The sequence below is a fragment of the Grammomys surdaster genome, unplaced genomic scaffold, assembly GCF_004785775.1.
Source record: "Grammomys surdaster isolate TR1022 unplaced genomic scaffold, NIH_TR_1.0 126118, whole genome shotgun sequence".
Taxonomy (NCBI): Eukaryota; Metazoa; Chordata; class Mammalia; order Rodentia; family Muridae; genus Grammomys; species Grammomys surdaster.
This window is the reverse complement of record NW_021620926.1, coordinates 4,962,506-4,982,714: the sequence shown is the minus strand read 5'-3', so window position 1 is coordinate 4,982,714 and position 20,209 is coordinate 4,962,506. Positions and strand designations below refer to the sequence as shown.

Below are 20,209 nucleotides of genomic sequence, written 5' to 3'. Positions count from 1 at the left end.
TGTGGGAGAATGTCTCTTCTTCCACCACGTGGGTTCTCGGGATTGAACTGAGACCTACAAGCCCCCCTCTCTCTGTTTATAATGAACACTAGTACAGAGAGATGATAATTGCCCCCAACGTCACATACGCCAAGGCTTTTGACTGTTTCTTCCTACTTCCTGCTGCCTTTTTGTGTGGGTCCTGGTGAGTGTCGATGTGGACAATTAGTCACAAGTCTGTCTTTATTCTCTTCTCAATGTATTACATGACTTCAGTCATCCTTATTTTTCTGACAGGCCTATGACCTAGGGATTCCCACAGATGCAGTTGTCTCTGTAGACTAGAAGTTCAGAGTCAAAGGCAAGTGGTTTTTTTTGTTTGTTTTGTGTTGTATTGTTTTGTTTTTTCTATTAGGGACTCTAAAATCATAGGAGCGACAGGGACTACATTCTCAGATGCTTAAAAGATAATTTGCTTCCAAAAAGAGTGCCTTCATTAGATTAGAAGAATGTGACAGAGAATTTCAGAAACCATCATTTATCCAACTAACAGGCTAGTTTGGAATTTTAAATACATACCAAGGTATTGATAAAATCTGTTTTTTTTTTGTGGGTTTTTTTTTAATGCAACTGCCTGTTTTTACTTTCCCACATTTTGCCAGAGCATTTAATGCAGCCTGTAAATCGACAGCTTACAACAAATAAAAAAAAAAAAACCTTATCATACTCTCTGTCTCCTTAAAGCAGGTCTTTAAACATTACGTTACTTGCTGTTCTCTAGCCCAGGACTGAGGGGAGCAGGCTTTGCTGTCTCCTTTTTAACGAGGGTGCTGAGACGTGGACACTGTCCAAGGAGGTTTTCTTAAATGTTTACTTTCTTTGATCTCCCCTGGCCTTCAGCAACCACAGCAAGGAGTGCATCGAGGTTTGGGGTAAGTTTGGATGGAGGTTACTTGAAGTGACATCCAACCAGCCCAGGCCTTCTGGTTGTGACAAAGGCTGGGATTCAGGGTTAGGGGCATCTGCTCAGCCCGGGACCCACAGTCCCAAGCTGTTTCTCATCGGTTTCTCAATGGTAAGTCCACCTGATGTCAGGCCCTCGTGAAACCACTCAGCCTACAGTTTAAGGGGATTTAAACTGAGGAAGTATCAATCCCATGGAGTTGTTCAAGGGACACCATTAAGGTGGCCAGTGATTTTTAAAAAAATCTGAACTCTTTGTGCTGCTCTTTGTGGTCTTTGGGAAGTGGCCTTCGGGAAGGGTCCTGGAGTTCTTCTCGCTCAGGGAAGCCCAACAACGCCGCGGGAACAGGAGAAGCGCTTTGATCGATCGGCCCCAGATTGTAGCAGCTAAGGGCGTGTATGTCTTTCCTTAAGCGAGTGTTCTCCGCCCGCAGAGCATTGCCAGAGCCGGTGGGAAATACCAGGCCCTCCAGGCTCCGCCCTAGCACCAAGAGACACGCCCCAGAGACACGCCCCAGAAGGCCCCGCCCCCAGGTGTTCTACCTTCTCCACGCCCCTTCAACAGGCCCCGCCTCTTCCTCCCCTTCTCACTCGAAGACTGGCTCTTATACCGGCTTCCCCTCTCAGGCTCCGCCTTTTCTTCCAGTCCCGCCCCTTCCTTGCCGCCAGTGTTTCCGGTCGCGTGGGTTTTCCGAGGGTGCCGTTTGTCTGGGCTAGTGGTTTGGGCCATGGGGGTCCCGAAGAGGAAGGCCTCAGGGGGCCCTAGCGGCGCGGCGTCCCCTGCTAGCACGGCCAAACGAACTCGAGCGGAGGAGTTCACGGGCGTGCGGTTCAAGACCCAGCTGAAGGATGCGCAGGGCCCAGGACCGGGTGAGTGAGAGCGGCGGGCCGAGAGGAGACAGGATCAGACTCCTCAGTTTCGGGGCAGTAACCGTCACAGCTACGCCTCCGGCTTGCGGGAAAACGGACGCTCCTGCGATTGAGCGTGCAGGGTCCTCAACACTGCGTGTCTGTGCTTTTGCAACCACACGTGTCTCTTCGGGGCAGCGACCTCTAGACACCTCCAAAACCTCTCGGCTGTCAGGAAAGTAAAGGATCCCGGTTCACTCTGCAAGCGTTTACCGAGCCCTGCTCTGAGTTAGTCTAGAATAGTTCAGTGAGACAGCTTGCTTGGGTTGTCAGTAGCCGTTCCCATAGGTAACCAACTGTCAACCCTGATAATGGCGGGATGTCACGTGTAACGAGTTCCATAAGGACCTTCAACTCCTTGTTAAGTGACTAGGATTGTCCGGACCGGTGTCTGAGGTGGACCAAATTCTGTAATTTAATTTCACTCGCTGCAGAGTGTGACTACACTTCACAACGACTTATAATGGCGGAAGGAGTACGTTAGTTGTGAGGAGATCCACAGTTGAACGTGTTGCCGTGTTCAGACATCAACGCTGTGGTAAAAACAAGACAGTGAAATATTTCTGTCAGGTTAACCAAATTACTAAAGTAAGTTGATAAAGTATCACAGGGCTTGATGGTACGTGCCTTTAATTCAGCACTTGAGAGGGAGGAAGAGGCAGGAGAATCTCTTGAGTTGGAGGCCAGCCTTATCTACTTAACAAGTTCCAGACTAAGTACACCTTGACTTCCAATATTAGAAATACTATAAGATGAAGGATAGAATTGGTGCCATCCCGACAATATTAGTGTTGGCAGAGCACTCCTGACTGCTGCTGCTGTCAGTCCAAAGAAGAGTAAGCTGTCTCCCTGAACTACCTTGGGCTAACTCACAGCCAGGGGACTCAGTAAACACTATATAGTGAGACCCTGACTCAAAAAGTTTTCTCAACTAATTTTTTTCTTACAATTTTTATTTTTAAACGTTTGGTGCCTAGCCTTGGGAGTTTTCGTGGGAGGTGATACCTTTGCTAGCACAGAATTTAGTGTCCCCGCACATTTATTCGATATTTAATTGCAGCTGCTATTTGTTAGGTAGAGATATAATGGGTGAATAAACCCTGGCACAGGTCTTGCCATTGTGAATCTGATAGTTTGGGAAAGCAGGTGATCAACAAAATCACATAGTCATGGGTCTTTCAAAGGAAGCTAGCTATCCATTGTGCTTTATGGGCCTGGGACCTTGATCTGTGAAATCAAAGAAGGCTTCCCCAAGTAAGTGGATTTTCAAGAGTTGTAGAATGGTATGGGAATAGGAGCCTTTCTGACAGAAGAAAAGATCTAGCTTGGTTCCTGAAAAGCTTTGTCTACATTTCAGGGGACAGCTAGGTTGACAGGTATATAATTAGTGACGTGATAGAAAGAAGTTGCGAAGCTGAAGTCAGTGGGAGAATGTGGGGATGTGGAGATTTTTATTTGAATATAATGTCAGGATTTTTCTTCTCTTTCCCTCCTTGGTACACACTGAGGTCCTGTCTTAGAAATGCTACTCAGGATTGGATTGGTGGGTGTGTGTGAGGGATTTTTAGGTTGCTGTTGTTGTTCCCTTTGTGTAGTGGAGAGGAGCTTTGGGGTTCAATTGAGAGGGTGCTCAATTGACCAGTGTCAGCATTAAAGTGATGACCTGGGAGTCGGGATTCTAGATCCAGAAGGATCTGCTTAAGTCTGGTTCTTAAAAATGTCTGCCCTTCATGGATGATGGAAAAGGCCATATTGTGAATGTGAACATGCTAATGGTTAAATGTTATCCCTGTTCCTCATTGCAGTTCCAAGCAGTTCCAGTCACCTAGATGTTCCTCCCAGAGCTCCCCTTGTCTCCCCATCATCCCTTGGCTCAGTGATCTCCTGTGTGTCTCTGGAGTCTGTAGTTCCACTCTGTTCCTTCATGGTCACTCTAGTCCAGGCACCATTAGTCTTTCTGTGATAATGGCCAGAGCTGCCCAGGCTTGTTGTCTTTCTTACATTTGTTTCCTTGCACCCCATCATACATGCAATATGAGGTGATTTTTTTAAACTGCCAATCTCACATCACTCCTCTCATGGTATCCTTTGGTGCGATCCTACTGCACTTTTTGTTTTGTTTTGTTTTGTTTTGTTTTTCAAGACAGGGTTTCTCTGTGTAGCCTTTGCTGTCCTGGAACTCACTCTATAGACCAGGCTGGCCTCGAACTCAGAAATCCACCTGCCTCTGCCTCCCAAGTGCTGGGATTAAAGGCATGCGCCACCACTACCTGGCCCTACTGCATTTTTAATAGCCAAAGTCATCACCACTAGTCCATCTAGCCTTCCTACTTGTTTGTCTCCATCTCAGACTTCTTGCCCTCTCCCAAATACCAACCTCAGTGTACCTTCCCACACTCTGTTCCCCCCAACCTGGGAATTTTCACATCACTGACTCAAAGCACTGTCTTACCCCTGTCCCCCAACTCATTCTTTTAGTGTCAGGTGCAACCTTACTTAGAGACACCTCCCCAGCCCCTGGTCAAAGTCACATTCTACAGTTAGAACCTCTTAATAACCTTTTCTTCCCCCTCTTCTCTTCAAAGTACTCACTAGTTTGTGGTATGTGTCTAAGTAACTGGTAGGTCCATAATACTTGTCTGTGTACCTTTGGATACCATTGGTTGTACCATGTTGATGGAGACCATTTCCACTTCATTCACCAGCACATCCCAGGTCTGTTGTCTGTGGTAAGAGCTCAGTCAATAGAGAATGGAAAGATGGCTGTAAAGCTGGCAAGTGTAATAATAATCAGTAGTTCCCACCTTAGACTACCCTGCACTACCTGGAGTTTTAGTTTTAGTGTGCAAAGTGTTTCTTTAAGAAAGTATTAGCACCACTTTCTCTGCAGTGGCAGCCCTTACTGTTTCCTGGATTCTATGCTTGCTGTCTTGAAGAAGAGGAGTAGGTATCATGAGTGACTCTCAGAGACCTGAGGGATAGAGCCACTTTGACACTGCACCACCTCAGTCAGATGACATGGCCCTTGCTCACTGTTTCACTTGGCTGTCCTGCAGGTGCCTAGGGCAGTGACACTGCTTAAGAAGGTTTAAGTAGCCGGGCGGTGGTGGCGCACACCTTTAATCCCAGCACTTGGGAGGCAGAGGCAGGTGGATTTCTGAGTTCAAGGCCAGCCTGGTCTACAGAGTGAGTTCCAGGACAGCCAGAACTACATAGAGAAACCCTGTCTCAAAAAACCAAAAAAAAAAAAAAAAAAAAAAAAAAAGAAGGTTTAAGTAGAGAGTATGGTTGCAGGGGAAATGCTACACTCACTATGACCTGAGGTTGGAGAAGGCCTTGTGAGGTTAACAGAGGCCTGAATGTGAGCAGATGCCACCTAAGTGGATCTGGCTTTGAAGGGTTCACTTTGTGCTGTATGCAATACCAGAATTAACTCCTTTATACTTTTTATAAGCCCTGTTAGGTGGGTTCCTTGCTCTTGCTCATGTTATAGATAAGGTATCAGAACTCAGCATTCAGTGACTTGTTCACCACCATGGAACTAATAGGTGGTCACTCTAGGATGTAGGTGTAGGTGTTTGCCACAAACTTAAGTTTTTAATTGGTATGTTTTTACCTGATGTACTCATAGTGCACGGCCTTGCTCCTCACTCCTCATACCTGATCAGATGTTATAGACTGGCTTGAGTCAGCCACATAGAGCTTCTGTCCAAGAAGACAGATGTAGTTGACTCTGTACAATTTATGGCTCTCACCGGCAGAATCAAGTTCTCTTCTCCGGCTAGAGCCAGGACTGGAGCATGAGTTCACCCACCATCAGCTTCTTTCTTTTTTTTTTTTTTTTAATATTTATTTATTTATTTATTTATTTATTTATTTATTTATTTATTTATTGTATTGATGAGTACACTGTAGCTGTCTTCAGACACACCAGAAGAGGGCATCCAATCTCATTACGGATGGTTGTGAGCCACCATGTGGTTGCTGGGATTTGAACTCAGGACCTCTGGAAGAGCAGTCAGTGCTCTTAACCGCTGAGCCATCTCTCCAGCCCCCATCAGCTTCTTTCTTATACTGGCTTCATCTGAGTGTTTTTATAATGTACATATGGGTTCATCTGCCCAGGGCTACTGTAACTAAAGACTGCACTCTAGATGCTAAACAACATTTATGTTCTTGCAGTTCTAGGTAGAAAGAACCCAGTGTCACGTGCATGAAGGCTCTTCCTGAACTGCACACAGTTGCCTCTCACCTCTTCAAAGATTTCTCTGCTGTCCCTTATTATTAGGACATTAATCCTGTAGAACCGGGGCATCAACCTGACAACCTCACTCATCCTTAATTGTCTCTCAGGAGTCCTGTCTTCAGATAGCCTTGTAGGAGTTAAAGCCTTACCATGAACCCTCAGTTCAGTGTGTTCTTTGCCTCTTTGGGTACATTAGAGGTGTGTGGGAGTCACTGAACAAGGAAAATATGGTGTAGTGTGGCTGCAATGGTCTCTGAGGAGACTGTCCTGCTGATCTGTTGACTCTTATTTCAGCTTTGGAAGCTTTCGTCTCTGCTGCCAAACAGCTACCACGGGAAGATATGTGTGATGTTGTCGAGGGCTACATTAAGATTTCCATGGAATGTGCAGAAATTTTCCAGCTCCTGAGTGGGGAGAAGCGGCCCGAGAGTGAAGTAGGTTGTTTCTTACTTGCATGATGAAGAGAAGTGTCTGTTGTGTAGCAGTGAGCTTGGCAAAGTGTGATATCCATGTCTTGGTCAGTACCAGCTTCCTTCAGAAAGTGATCTCTTATTCCAGTGCTTTGCTTCTGTGCCCTTTGTGGGAAACAGCAACTTCTCTGTAATAGTTTATAAATAATGTCATTAGTCAAGATTAGATTTTTTTAAAAACATTCATTTATTTTTATGTGTATGTGTGTTTGTCTGTATGTGTGTGTGTATGTATGTATGTACGTATGCATGCATGCATGCACACCATACACATGCTTGTTGCTACAGAGGCTAGAAGAAGGCATTGAATCCTCTGAAACTTGGGTACAGACAATTGTGAGCTGCCATGTGGGTGCCGGGAACTGAACCCAGGATTCTGCAAAAGCAGCCAGTTCTGCTCCAGGATTACAGATTCTTACAGCACACTAGATTTGCTTTAACACTAGGGAAATGCTGTGTGATACAGAGTCAGAACACTATGGAACTGGTCTTTTGTAAGGCTGTAGAACTGAATGTCTTCAGAGCACTGAATTCCTTCTCAATAAAGTTTTGTCCTTTGCTTTTGTCTTGTGAAACTAAGCAGTCTCTTGTTTGTTTGTAGTTCAGAGCTTGAGTCTTGCTAGGTAAGGCTGGTAGACTCTTGCCTGCTTTGCTTCCCTCTTGTTATTTTGACTCAGGATCTGGGGAAGGGCTAATGTCATAACTCTAGCTAAGGCAAGAATGAAATGATTGACAGTGTTCAATTCTGCCTTTGCAGATGCTGTTAATATTTCAAGCTTTCGAGGCCATATTACTGAGGACAGCCAGTGATCTTACGCATTTCCATGTGGTGGGTACCAACATTGTGAAGAAGCTACTGCACAACCACATGAAGCTCCTCTGTGAATCCCTGTATGCTTCTGGTTACAGGTGAGCTGTCTGTCGTGTGGCCAGGGACCAGCCTTTGGATTGGCTATTACTGAGGTTTTTTGGATTGTGACTCAGCCCATTCTTCATCAGTGACCAGCAGGGACTACTGCTGACTTCTCACCCTTCTGTTCTAGCCCACTCTCTTCACTGTCCTGGGACTCAACCATGCCTTACATAGCCTATTCTGCCTAGATGGTTCTTTTCTGAAGTAGTCATGGTCTATGTCGTCCTCAATACTTTGCAGAGGAAAGGCCTGTATGGTCTTCATTGACCATCTTAGACCAGTAGCAGTCCCACTGTCCTTGTTTGTCTCCATGTCCCACTTTAGTTTTCTGCATGCAGACAGATACCTGTGTAGACACAATGGTCTACATCTGTCAACTGTCTTCTTCCTTAAATATGTGTGTAAAAGATCATAGCATCTTATTTTCCAGGGTCTAGAACAGCACCTGGCATGGAGCTACCATTTCTGGCAAGCTCAGAGAAGGCTGCCTAGAGGGCACTTTTGGAGACACCTCTTTAAAGTTGTCCTTTATGTCCCAAAACCACAGTGACTGGGATATGGCTGCTCGGTCACTGATGGTTACTTGAGAGATAAAATTTTTGTCTTTATTACTGGGCATGGTGGCTCACACCTTAATCCCAGAATTCAAGAGACAGAGGCAAGCAGATATCTGTGAGTTCAGGGCCAGCCTGATCTCTACATAGTGAGTTCCATTTCAGCCAGAGCTGTATACATAGTGAATCTCTGTCTCAAATAACAATATTAATAATTTTTTTCATTTTTGTATTATAATCTTTCCTTGACTTTTTAGTTCCTTTTAAAGTTTTGGTCATTCTTAAAAAAAAAAAAAAAACCAAAATGAAAGAGAAGAGCATTCAGGCTTTCTTTTTTCTGGTTTTGGGTAACAAATCCTACAGCAGGTGTGCTCTGGGCTCCCTCATTGTGCTGCTCCTATTCCTGACACTTGATTTCCTGTCCCTATGCAGGATGGCTCGAGCCTGCCTGGACCTGATGGCTGCTGTGGTGACCCAGGGTCCTGAAGCTGCCAGAGATGTGTGCAGCTGTTTTGATTTGAATAAAAAAGCCTTGTATGCCCTGGTGACCAAGAGGGATTCAAAAGTGAGAACCCCCAGTGTCATGGTTGTCCATAGTTCCCTTCCCTAAGGGAGGCTTTGGTGGTGGTTTTTCCTCCTCCCTCCCCTTGATCCTCACACAGTTGCAGAAGTCCATGCTGTTAAGTAGGGCAGCAGCCTTTCCCTCACCACCACCCCTCCAATCTGGCTTTGATGGGGCAATGACTCAACAACCTGAACGACTGGAACATCTGAGGAAGATCTGGGCCTTCCAAAAAGGGATGAGGTTGTCTTGGTGGCTTTGTTCTCTGGCCTAAGAAGATAGATATAAGCTCTCTTCTGAGTGAATAGGAGAGCCCCTCTCTGCCTCACAGCTGTGAGTTTATACAGCCTCCCAGTCCTCTTCCCATTCTGTCCCCGATAGAGAAATCCCTTGCAACTCTAAGCCAGAGAGGGCTCCTGGGGCTCTATGGTAAATGCCTTTGCTCCTCATTTATAATCTTCAACGGGTAGAAGTTGAAGATACCAGAGAGGATGGGATCAGGAATGCTTGGATGTCAGAAGTGTGCGTGAGTTCACTGGTAGCTCTAGAGCTGACCCTTGGGTTTGCCAGAGCTCTGGAGAAGAGAACACAGCAAAGATGTCTAAGCTCCCAGCATAGGGGCCAGCTGCAGGTCTTGGTAGCCCCTGTTCCCGCTTGCCAGGTTGGCTCCTAATGGTACTCGTGCTGTGCACAGCCAAAGCCTGTGTTTTCCTCCTGAGAAAAGAGCACAGTGAAAGAGCACATATCCCCCTGGCTGAGGTGGACGACTATGCTGCTGTGCATCTCCTGTGTAAAAACCGACAGTATGCTAGCTCTTGCTTCTAGTATGCCTGTCAATTGCATTTCTTAATTGTTAGGAAGTAGTCTGATGATTTCATAATAATACCATAACTTTTATGGCTCTTTTAGACTAGCCTGGTATTAAGGGTTTATAGAATTACAAATAAGGCAGTGTCTGAGGGAAGAAAGTCCAGGTCTCAGTGTCCCTTAGATGCTACGTTTTATTAACATGTCAACAGATTCTCATCAGTGAATAAGCCTTTGGACATAAAATGCCCTTATAATCAAAAGAGTTATCCAAGCTGCCTGGGTAAAATAGACTGATGTATCCAGGCCACCCAGAGAGCCAGGGCGCTGTGGAAAAGCCCAGCAAGGGCTTTCCCTCCCAAACCCTGGCTACAGCAGCTGCTCCACGCATGCTCCTGGGAGAGCTATTTTACCCCTGGGATCTGTAAAGTGGAAGGCTCTGTCCCATGGCGAGTGCTTATACTTTCCTTGTGTGATCTGCATAAGCTCCCTTCAGTATGTTGTGGTCAGGGACAGCCAGACATTAATGTTTTTCAAAAGTCAGAGGCATTACAAATAGAGCAGCTCAAGGAACCCCGAGTCCTAGCTTTAGCTAGTGTCAATCGCCTTCACCCACTTTACACCCCACGTTTCCAGTTGACTTTTATAGCAAATCTCAGAAGAGACTCATATTTCAGTATAAATATTTCAGCATGTACTCTTAGCAGAATAACGTCTTTAAAAATGAAACCGCAATGGCATTATGGCACTATTGCCATTAATAATTTCTCACCATGAACAGCCAGTTTGATTTTTGAATCTTCTAGTCTCAAAAACATTTTTATACTTCTTGGTTTAAATCTGGGTCTAAACAAAATTCATATGTTTGTTGTATTTGGTTAATAGGTTTGTTGGGTGCCTTTAAATATCTCAAGCACTTGAATTTCCCCTTGTTTATTTCATACCCTGAAGTTGTTGGAGATGGACAGTCATTTCTGTTTTGTAAGGTATATTTTAATGTTTTTGAAGAAAGTAAATCATGTCTCTGTTCATCCAGCCAAAGAAAGCATTGTTAAAATCTTGTGCCAAAGAGCAGCTTTGCCAAATGTTTCAGTCTATTTTAGAAAGTATTTTTCAGAACAAGTCTAGAGAAGTTCAGGACGTTTCCTTTCTGAGATGACGTCCCTGTGAGGTCACAGGGTGGAAATGAGGAGGAGGCACAGGCTGTCTTCAGGGGGAGTGGGATGCTTCTGAAGGGCAGGCTGGAGATGGAAGCCTGTGGCGGTGGCTAGCCTAAGGAGCACGGGTGCCCTTGTCTTTAAGATTGGTCAGTCTAGTTTCTCTACAGTGTAGGACCTGAGATACGGGGTTGGTTGGGGTCTACAATGGAAACCAATAGGTGGTAAGATTCTTTGTTGGAAGATCTTATAGGAAGATCTTCTCCAAGTCTATTGTGTACTCATAGTCTAGAAAAATCTAAAGTGATAGAAATGGTGACTAGGGATTCCAGGCCCCAGACTGCCTCTGAATGCTTCATTGGGGGTGGGGGGGAGGAGGTGGAGGAGTCTTTTTCTAACTCATTTACAAAGTGTGAGTGCTCCCACATGGCTGTTGAGAGCTGAAGGAAATGACAGTGACTCCGTGTTTGCCATGGTGCCTGACATGCATGAAGCGGTGCTCAGTAAACACCGTCATTGTCTTCACCGTCATCACAATGACGGCTGCCACCTCTTGGAAGACAGGGATGCTGACTCCTTGGTCTTGCCAGGTGTTCAAGACCATACTTTATGTCATATTAACTTAACTCTTGCAATGCATTCCAGTTCTTGGAGTAACTGGGAATTGGGAAGGTTTTCAGTCTGAGTGGTGGAGGCGCTACGTACATGTTCCAGTGCTGGAGCAGCTTTGGCGACCTGTGCCTCACTTCCTTATGTTGAGACATGAATGCACTTAATACTGGGAGGGAAAGCTGATGAGATGGCTCATGACTTCTTTAGAGTGTTGGCTGGTAGTCAGCCTTTGTGCCCACCTCCCTGGCTGGTGCTAATGCCTGTAGGACACATGCTGTATCCTAGGATGTCCATGTGTTCGTAACATGAAGCATCATCTGTGCTTTGGTTTTCAGTAGGATTTAATAACTTATTTACAATTTCTAATAAAAATCAGATATCACCATGTTGGCCTCTCATCAAAAGCAGCACCATGTCTCCATTATCTCTGGCTTTTGTAAAACACAATAGATTGTTTTCATTAGCAAGCAGGAGGGGATTCATTCCAGCAGGGCTAAGGATCTTTGTCCCTATTCTAGAGCGAACTAAAAAAACATATGCCATAAGTCAGGGGAGAGCACAACTGTTCTCAGCCATGCATTTATATTGAACAGGGCTTGGATAGAAGGAAAACAGAGAAGATTTACAAAGTTGGGGATGCAAAGAGAATTTGCTTTTGGTAAAAAGGGAGGAGTCCACATGCCAGGGCCTGAGATTAGGCCAGACAGCTGGTGACACTGAGCTGAGAGGCGTACACACCTTCTATGTTCTTGTCTGTAATGGCTGCATGTGACATGTGAGTCTCCTTTGTCCTACAGGGAGTGCATGACGTCCGGTTGGCCTACATCCAGTTCGCCCTCTCCTTCCTAATTTCGGGTGATGACAACACCATAGGGCAAGTGCTGGAGATAAAAGGTGAGAGCTCCTTGTCCCTTGGGACGGGAAGTGTGACATTCAGAGAAACCTACTCAAGTGTTTCTTCCAAAAGAGCCTGCAGCCTCTGTAGCTGCAGTGTGTGCTACAGTGCTCAGAGGATGTGTTTTCGGCAAGGCTTTGAGCAGTTGTGTGTTGTCAGCACTGGTTGCTATTCCCGGCTTTGAGCAGTTGTGTGTTGACAGCACTGGTTGGTACTCCTTTGAGGCTGTCTGGAATGCTGCTGAGCACAGCCATGAGACGCAGACAGGAAGCCCTATGGTTTTTGTTCCAAACGACACATTCATAGCCCTGATTTTCCTTAGCATTTGTATTTTTAAAATTTTTAATTATGTTTATGTGTATGCATGTTTCCCTGTGTGTATGTCTATATGCCACAGTCTGTCTGGTGGCACCTATAGAGGACAGAAGAGGGCATCAGATCTCCTGGGACTGGAGTTATAAACAATTTTGATCCGTTAATGTGGGTGCTGGGATTCAAATCTGGATCCTCTGGAAGAGCAGCTCTTGCTCTTAACCACTGAGCCATCTCTCCAGCCCCAGTAATTGCATTAAAAAAAAAAAAAAGTATAAGGGATTGGGTTATAGCTCAGCTGTATAGCACTTAACATATACAGTTTGATTCCTGCATCATAATAAGTAACATAGATAAATTAATTGCCATAATGGCTGTACTCCATGTTAATCAGAATATAACAAAATATAAGGGAGCTTCAGTTTCACCACGTTTTGGTGACTGCCTCCTTAGAACAAGGCGTGTCAGAGTTATTAGGAACATTAGTGCTTTATCAAGAGCTTCAGAAAGATAGTAAATGACTATCCTGTGGTAGCATATGGTAGTTGCTCAAAGTTCCAGAATCATACTCTTACGTCCTAGAAGAGCACCGGGTTGAGTCCTTGGGGGAGTCCCCCCATTATAGCCTAAGTGTTTGTTGACTAACCCTTCCGCCTCAACCAGGACAGGGGAACTGAGCTCATGCTGCAGGTGAGGGTCTGGGGAGACGTGAGACTATGTGGTCAGCCTGGGCTGTGTGATGACTCTGTTGCTGTTGAGCAGAGCATGAGAGGAGGAAATAGGCTGCATTTGCATCAGGTCTACATTAGTGACATTTCTTTTTGCTGTAGTAGAGTATCTGACAAAAGCAACTTAAGGATGGAGGGGTTTATTTGGGTTTGCATTATTTTAGGGAACAGTCTTTGATGGCAAGGAAGGCATGATGGAAAGCGTGTGAGGTAGCTAGTGACATTGAATCCGTGGTCAGGAAGCAGAGAGAGATGAATGGAAACAATAGCATCCCATGGGCAGGCTCCCTGACTATGAGAAAGCAAGCTGAGTACCAGCATTCATCTTTCTCCACTAACAATTAGTAAGGGATGAGGTGAGCAAATGGAGTACTGAGTGTCACCATCCACACTGATGTGTTTGAGAGACAGGTGGGTGAGTGTAGAATAGCATCATAAACATCAGACAGAGCATGTGGACCTGGCAGAAACTAACTAGGATGGTGTGGTGTTTGCCATTGAGTAGAGGATTATGGTTGACTTGAAATTTATGTTTTGACTTTAAAAAAAAAAAAATGAGTTCTCTTTGTAGGGTTGTGTGTTCTTTAGGGCTGTGTGTAGCCAGTGAGACTAATTGTTAGGGCATTCTTCAGTGTCATGTCTAGGTCTATAGCCATCTTCCTGGTAGAGGAAAGGGGTAAGTCAAAGGGAAGGGCAAGAAGATGACTCTGCACTGTGAGGCTCAAAGTCCATGACCATCCTAAGCAGCCCTGAGCTCCTTCAAGTGGGAGAGATTGCACAGGCTGCTGCCATGCTCTGTTTCCTCCTAAATAGCACCAAGTTGCTTTTACTTCATGTAAGGAAACATTAAATGGGGCTGGGCAAATACCAAACTTCTAGAAAGTTCTGTGGTTATTTTACCTTGAGATGTCCTTGATTCCCTGTGCCATGGAGCAAGTTTACTGTTGAAAACGTGTGTAATTGGTACAGAACCTGAGTCAGATGAGGCATTATTTGCTCTCCATTTCAAAGTACTGTTGAGTTTAATTCTTTGCAACATTTATTTTCAGAATTTATCCCCTGCATTTTTAGCTCAGGCATAAAGGAGGATAAGATTTCTACTATCAACATTTTGTTGTCCACACTGAAAACAAAGGTATGTCTCTACTGTCTAGTGTTGTTTTGTTTGTCTTAGAGAATGAAGAAAGGCCCAGTGTGTTTCAGGGCTGAACTTACAGTGAGGTAGTTTGGACAAGAGCTGTTTAGGCTTCAGCTTGTGATTGGTGGGGCATTAGTTTTGAGGCTGTAGGGCTGAAGAAGAGCTCAAGCAGCCTGGCCCCTTTTGCTAGTGTATGAGAAAAGCTGCCAGTCTGTAATTCATATGAACTCAGCTGCAGTACTTTGGACTGTACATTGCAAATGCTACTTTCTTTACAAACCTGCCCCAGTATTGATTTGAGTCATGTTGCATATTCTGCCTTTTTCAGATATCTTAGAAGACATTTTAAAACTTGGTAAAAGGATCATGGGTTGTATATAGAGATACCGTCAGTGATCAGTGAACAAACTGACCCTCTGAAATGAAAAGTTAGGATCCAGTGCTTTAGAAAAGCCTAAGAAGCCGGGCGGTGGTGGCACACGACTTTAATCCCAGCACTTGGGAGGCAGAGGCAGGCGGATTTCTGAGTTCAAGAGTTCGAGGCTAGCCTGGTCTACAGAGTGAGTTCCAGGACAGCCAGGGCTACACAGAGAAACCCTGTCTCGAAAAAGTAAAAAAAAAAAAAAAGCCTAAGAAGCATGGATGACACATCAGGGAGTGTTTATATCGGGAGTCCTCCCTCACTAAGGGCGATTGGACCGTTCTCCACTAGGGGAGAGCACTTGAAGATGTCTGGAGAGAGTTTTGATTGTTGCAGTGGGATGGTACCACTAGTCCCTTGTGTGGATGAGACCAGTGATGTTGGAACACATCCTATAGGACAGCTTCCAGAGTAGAGCCAGAGTAGAGGTTGAGAACCCCCCCCCTTTTTTTTTGGTTTTTTGAGACAGAGTTTCTCTGTGTAGTCCTGGCTGTCCTGGAACTCACTCTGTAGACCATGCTGGCCTCAAACTCAGAAATCTGCCTGCCTCTGCCTCCCAAGTGCTGGGATTAAAGGTGTGCGCCACCACCACCTGGCGAGAAACCCTTAACCTAAAGTAATGTGAACTTAACCACAGTGGTACTCAGTGCTAGCAAAGATAGAGCAAAGGTGAGTGCTTTCTTGGAGAAAGTGCTGAGCCTCAAGGCATGCTGTGTCAGAGTCTTGTGTATGTTTACATGTTTATATCTGAACTTACAGTTAGTTCATTGCATTATGTGTTCAAACCACCCAAGGATACATTTGGAATACAGTTTCCTGAAGCACAGTAACAGGCATTTGGGAGTAGCCCTGGGTGAGGCTGAGATCTTGATGTGGGTCCTATATGTAAGAACCAATACCTGTTCCCTAGACAGAAATGTGATTTAAAAAAAAACAAAAAACAAAAAGACAAAACTGTAGCTAGATACTGATTGTGGCTTTGCAGGGAACAGCCAGAGTATGGGATCGCCTAATACAAACACCACAGGAGCCATGACATCAGTTATAGTCCAGTTAGAGCACAGAAGCTCTTCAAAATGATGCTCTGATAAAAGCTAAACCATGTAAATAAAAGAAACATCCAAACCATAAATAAACACAATCAGTGTGCATTGTGGATGTAGGTAGGAGGGGCGAAAAAAGAAACACACCGAAGTGCTAAATGGGTAGTCTAAGATACTTGGGAACTTAGCAGAGTTTCTCTTTCTCTTTCTGTTTTTCCTTTTCTTTGGTAAATTATCTTTTTTAGGCATGCATACTTTTATAATAGTAGAATATAGAAATGATTGACTTTCATTTTTCTTTCTCTTCTTACTGAGTCCAGGTGATTCACAATAAAAACATCACAAAAACCCAGAAGGTGCGTTTCTTTACTGGGCAGTTTCTGAACCATATAGCTGCTCTCTACAACTGGAATGGGATCACAGATATTGTTCCAGAAAACTCAGAAAGTGCTGAGGTGAGTCTCGGGGTTTCACTTAGCTTTATCCTTGTGTGACCCTCACAGTCAGGATAAGAAAACTTCTGAGCCCTACCTCACCTCTAAGGGAATACCATTTGGTCTGTTTCTTCTGACTTATGGTTGTATAGTTAAATTAATTCTTTGCAAGGTATAATATAATTCTTGTAAGATTTTTATTCTACTCTTAAAACAATCAGAGTAATACTACTGTCGGTTTTGTTTGTTTGTTTGTTTTGTTTTTGTTTTTGTTTTTTGAGACAGGGTTTCTCTGTATAGCCCTGGCTGTCCTGGAACTCACTCTTTAGACCATGCTGGCCTCAAACTCAGAAATCCGCCTGCCTCTGCCTCCCAAGTGCTGGGATTAAAGGCTTGTGCCACCACCGCCTGGCTACTGTTGTTTTTAATGAGAAAACAATTATCTCCTGGTGGAGTGGCACCGGCTGGCCCTGCGGTATCTGATTGGTAGATTTATAGGACTCCTCTGGGCTACTTCTTCCTCCTCTTGCTAGGCTCTTCTCCTTTTCTGATATCCAGCTTTTGCAGTATAACCTTGTTATTTCAGAGTCCTGTCCAGAAGACCTCACAGTTTGCTTTTGTGATGTTAAGTCATGAACTAAATTAAAGCTGTTCCCTCACATTGTTAAAGCTGTCACCCTCACTTTGTCCCAAGCCTAACATTCATTCTGGTTCTCTTTGGATGCTTCTGAATATGGGTTTGGCTGCCTGGTAAAGGCTCAGTTTCACTGTTAAGTTGATGGCCATTTGCCTCTTGAGCCTACTTTTGCTTCCTTCCATCTTGGTAACTCGCCCTTGTCCTTCTGCTTTAAACTTATTGTTGTATGTTCCTCACCAGGAAGGCCCACAGGCTGGCAAAAGCACTCATAAATGCGGACTTTTATTCAAGAGCACAAGACAAATTAAGTCATTTTTAACCTTTTAAAGTTTAAACTTAGAAGATTAATCTCACTCTTCTTAAGAGTGTTCTTTCATCTTGATCAATCTTGTATCTGTTGCCTACGGTTTGCTTGTTTGCTTTTTGAATTAATCTCAAATATTCGATTTAAAGTACATCCCTAGTTGTTATCATCAAGTGATATTGCCCAGTTTTTATTCTGATAGTTTATTAAACCCTTCTAGATGTCTGCTGAAGAGGCGGGGAAAGCCATGGTGAGGGACCTCGTTCATAACTTCCTGATAGATCTCTGCTGTTCTCGAAAGCATGGGATTAGTTTTTATGATGCCTCTTTGGGAACTTCTGGCAGGTAAAGTACATTGGTCTGTGAACCCTGTGTGTGTTTCGTAAGGGTAGCACATTCTGACTCTCCAGTTGAATAGTGGTGTCAAGTCAGAATCATGGATATGATTAAACTCTTTTAGGGGAGAATTGTAGAGTGTGTATTTATCAGTTCCCTTGGAGACAGAGGGCTTACAGTTGCAATTCAGGCACACAGATAAAGGTCCATTTACCAAGGGGGAGATAGTCCATCTATGTATTTAAAGACAACAGTGTCCCTTTATCTGAGAAAGATCCCCTAGAATGGACCTTCCCAGGGAGGGAAGCTCCTGCTGACACAGGCTTTATAGCAACCCTGAGCTCTGTTAGCTCAGTTTTGCATTAAGAGAAAGGTAGCCATAGAGAGGCACTTAAACCCGTGAGTAGCAGAGGTTTTCTGTGAGGGCCCGGTAGTAGATTAAGCTTGCTGGGCCAGTCTCTGTGACTACCCAGCACTGCCGTTGTGACACTGAAGTGACTGTAGACGAAGATAAATGGCTATAACTGTCATGTATGACTTTAAAGGTAGGTGGTAGTTCATAGTATGGCAACCTCATAAGCCAGTTAAGACCAGATGGCAAAGCCTGGGTACATCTGGATGCTCCAACTACCCAGGGTCAGGTAGTTGTAGAAAGAAGTCTTAGGGCATTGGGCAGAAGAAGCATAGAGCCCTAGAGCTTCAGCTGTAGAGATCCTGCGTCGGTGCTTCCCTTTGAGGCTTAATGTCAGCAGGTTTTTGTTTGTTTGTTTGTTTGTTTGTTTTTTTGCTTGCTTTTGTTTGTTGCCCAGGCTGGTCTAGAGCTTTCACACCTAAAACTCTCTTCCCACTTAAGCCTCTTGAATAGCTTGAGTTTCAGGAATGTACTATCATGCCTGGCTTTACTCTCATCTTCATCTTATGCTTGAAGATGCTTTGCTTGTTTGCAGACACCATGACTTTTCCCATAGGATTCCTTCCCTAGGGCTCCAGTTTCCAAGTGAGGTGAAATAGAGACTTTTCAGCCATCAGAAGTAGAGGAGGGGGATGAAAGCCTTGTGTGTCCCTCAGGCCAAGGCATACCCTGTCGGGTGGGTCCCCTGGAGAAAGTGTACTCACTGGCATGTGACTGAGTGTCCCTGAGAGTGACTCCAGTGCTCAGTGTATTTGAATGTGTTTTGCTGACCTTTCTGGTTTTATCTCTGTCCCTAACAGAGGAGGCAACCTGACACTCTTACACTTCTTGTTGAGTTTGAAAACTGCAGCTGGGGATGAGCTGGTGGCCTCACTTGTGGTGAACATTCTGAAGGTGTGCCCGGACCTGCTGACCAAATACTTCAAGGAAGTCACATTTTCCTTTCTCCCAAGAGTGAAGTCCACTTGGCTAAACAATGTGAAGCTGCTCAACAAGGTACAGAGCTCAGCAGAGCTGTGGGTTGGACAGGGCACAGTCTGAGGAGTTGGAGCCAGCGGGCCCACTGGTCTGCTGAGATGTGCAGTGAAGCCTGTCTTGGGATAGGGTATTGTAGGTCATAGGATTTGGTGGCCTTACCCTAGGGTAGCAGTGGTTTCTCACTGAGCTGGATTTGGAATTTTCCCTTTTGATTCAGTTGAGCTCATTTCTGATCCTTGGGAGTCACAACTTAGGCTGATGTCAGTGAAGTCTGAACTGAATAGAAAACTTGCAGGAAGTGATGAAGTTGAGGGTATGTGCTAGATCAGATAGATATCCCATTCCTGAATGTCTGTGACCAGGGTGTTTGCATGGAGGAGGTGGGGTGGGTTTTGTAATTCTGTATAACCTCTCCAAGGTTTTTGCAGGCATGGTGACCCTCCTGTGTCATCCCCACACACACCGTTGGGGCTGCAGATCATACACAGTCATGCCTGGTATTTTATATAGGTTCTGGGGTGTTGAATGAAGGTCCATATATTTATGTATCAAGTGCTCTTACTCACTGAGGCAACTCTAGAAATCTGAAATTTGAAGTACTTTAAAATATAAAACTTGAACATGATATCGGTGTTCAAAGAGCTGTGGATCTTAGATTTGTAGATCATAATTAACTATAAATAAAATACATAGGACTGTAGTAGCGACACCTAGTGTAGCTTAGCTTTCTCTCTGATTTATGGGTCTTCAGTTGAGGACATTTCCATGAATGTTGGCTTATGCCTCAGTTTGGTCCTGGGCATTATCTGCAAAACCAGCTTTTTTGACTTATACATGGTTTTCTTAGAGCACCTATGTATACAGGCCTCCTAAGTCCCGTGAGATGCACTCATCTTGGCCATGCGTAGAAAAGCTGCCCTGTGCTGGGCGGTGGTGGCGCACGCCTTTAATCCCAGCACTTGGGAGGCAGAGGCAGGTGGATTTCTGAGTTCGAGGCTAGCCTGGTCTACAGAGTGAGTTCCAGGACAGCCAGGGCTATACAGAAAACCCCTATCTCAAAAAACAAAAAACAAAAAAAAAAAAAAAAAGGAAAAAAAAAGAAAAGCTGCCCTGTCCTGGGAGCTGCTTCTATTGCTGTCCAGGCCCGTGCTCCTAAAGGGGTACTTGTGTGATTTTATAGTCAGGCTTGAATTCTTATCTCATTGAGGTCCAGCTTTGATATCTGAGCACATTTGTGTGTTAAGTGTCTGTCTAAAGGATTTTCCTGAAGCTTCAAAGGGATTGAGTTGTTTGTCAGGCACTTGTCAGGGCAGCAGGACTGGGTCTAGTGGTTTGTGTAGCGATATATAGTGGATTGGGGACTTACACTTAGTACTTCTTCCATCCATAACTCAGTGTC

At 44.7% G+C, this 20,209-nt stretch overlaps 1 protein-coding gene across 1 annotated transcript in view; it reads left to right on the top strand.

Annotated features, from left to right (window-relative positions):
• The first annotated feature begins 1,603 nt into the window (after positions 1 to 1,603).
• Positions 1,604 to 20,209, top strand: part of Urb1 (URB1 ribosome biogenesis homolog) — a 65,182-nt gene continuing 46,576 nt past the window's right edge. Inside the window, exons 1-9 of the mRNA XM_028756390.1 lie at positions 1,604 to 1,812; positions 6,392 to 6,531; positions 7,325 to 7,476; positions 8,467 to 8,599; positions 11,970 to 12,066; positions 14,157 to 14,242; positions 16,030 to 16,164; positions 17,305 to 17,429; positions 18,633 to 18,828. Coding sequence (XP_028612223.1) covers positions 1,671 to 1,812; positions 6,392 to 6,531; positions 7,325 to 7,476; positions 8,467 to 8,599; positions 11,970 to 12,066; positions 14,157 to 14,242; positions 16,030 to 16,164; positions 17,305 to 17,429; positions 18,633 to 18,828 — 1,206 coding nt within the window. The 5' untranslated portion in view covers positions 1,604 to 1,670. The remainder of the gene's footprint in view (positions 1,813 to 6,391; positions 6,532 to 7,324; positions 7,477 to 8,466; positions 8,600 to 11,969; positions 12,067 to 14,156; positions 14,243 to 16,029; positions 16,165 to 17,304; positions 17,430 to 18,632; positions 18,829 to 20,209) is intronic.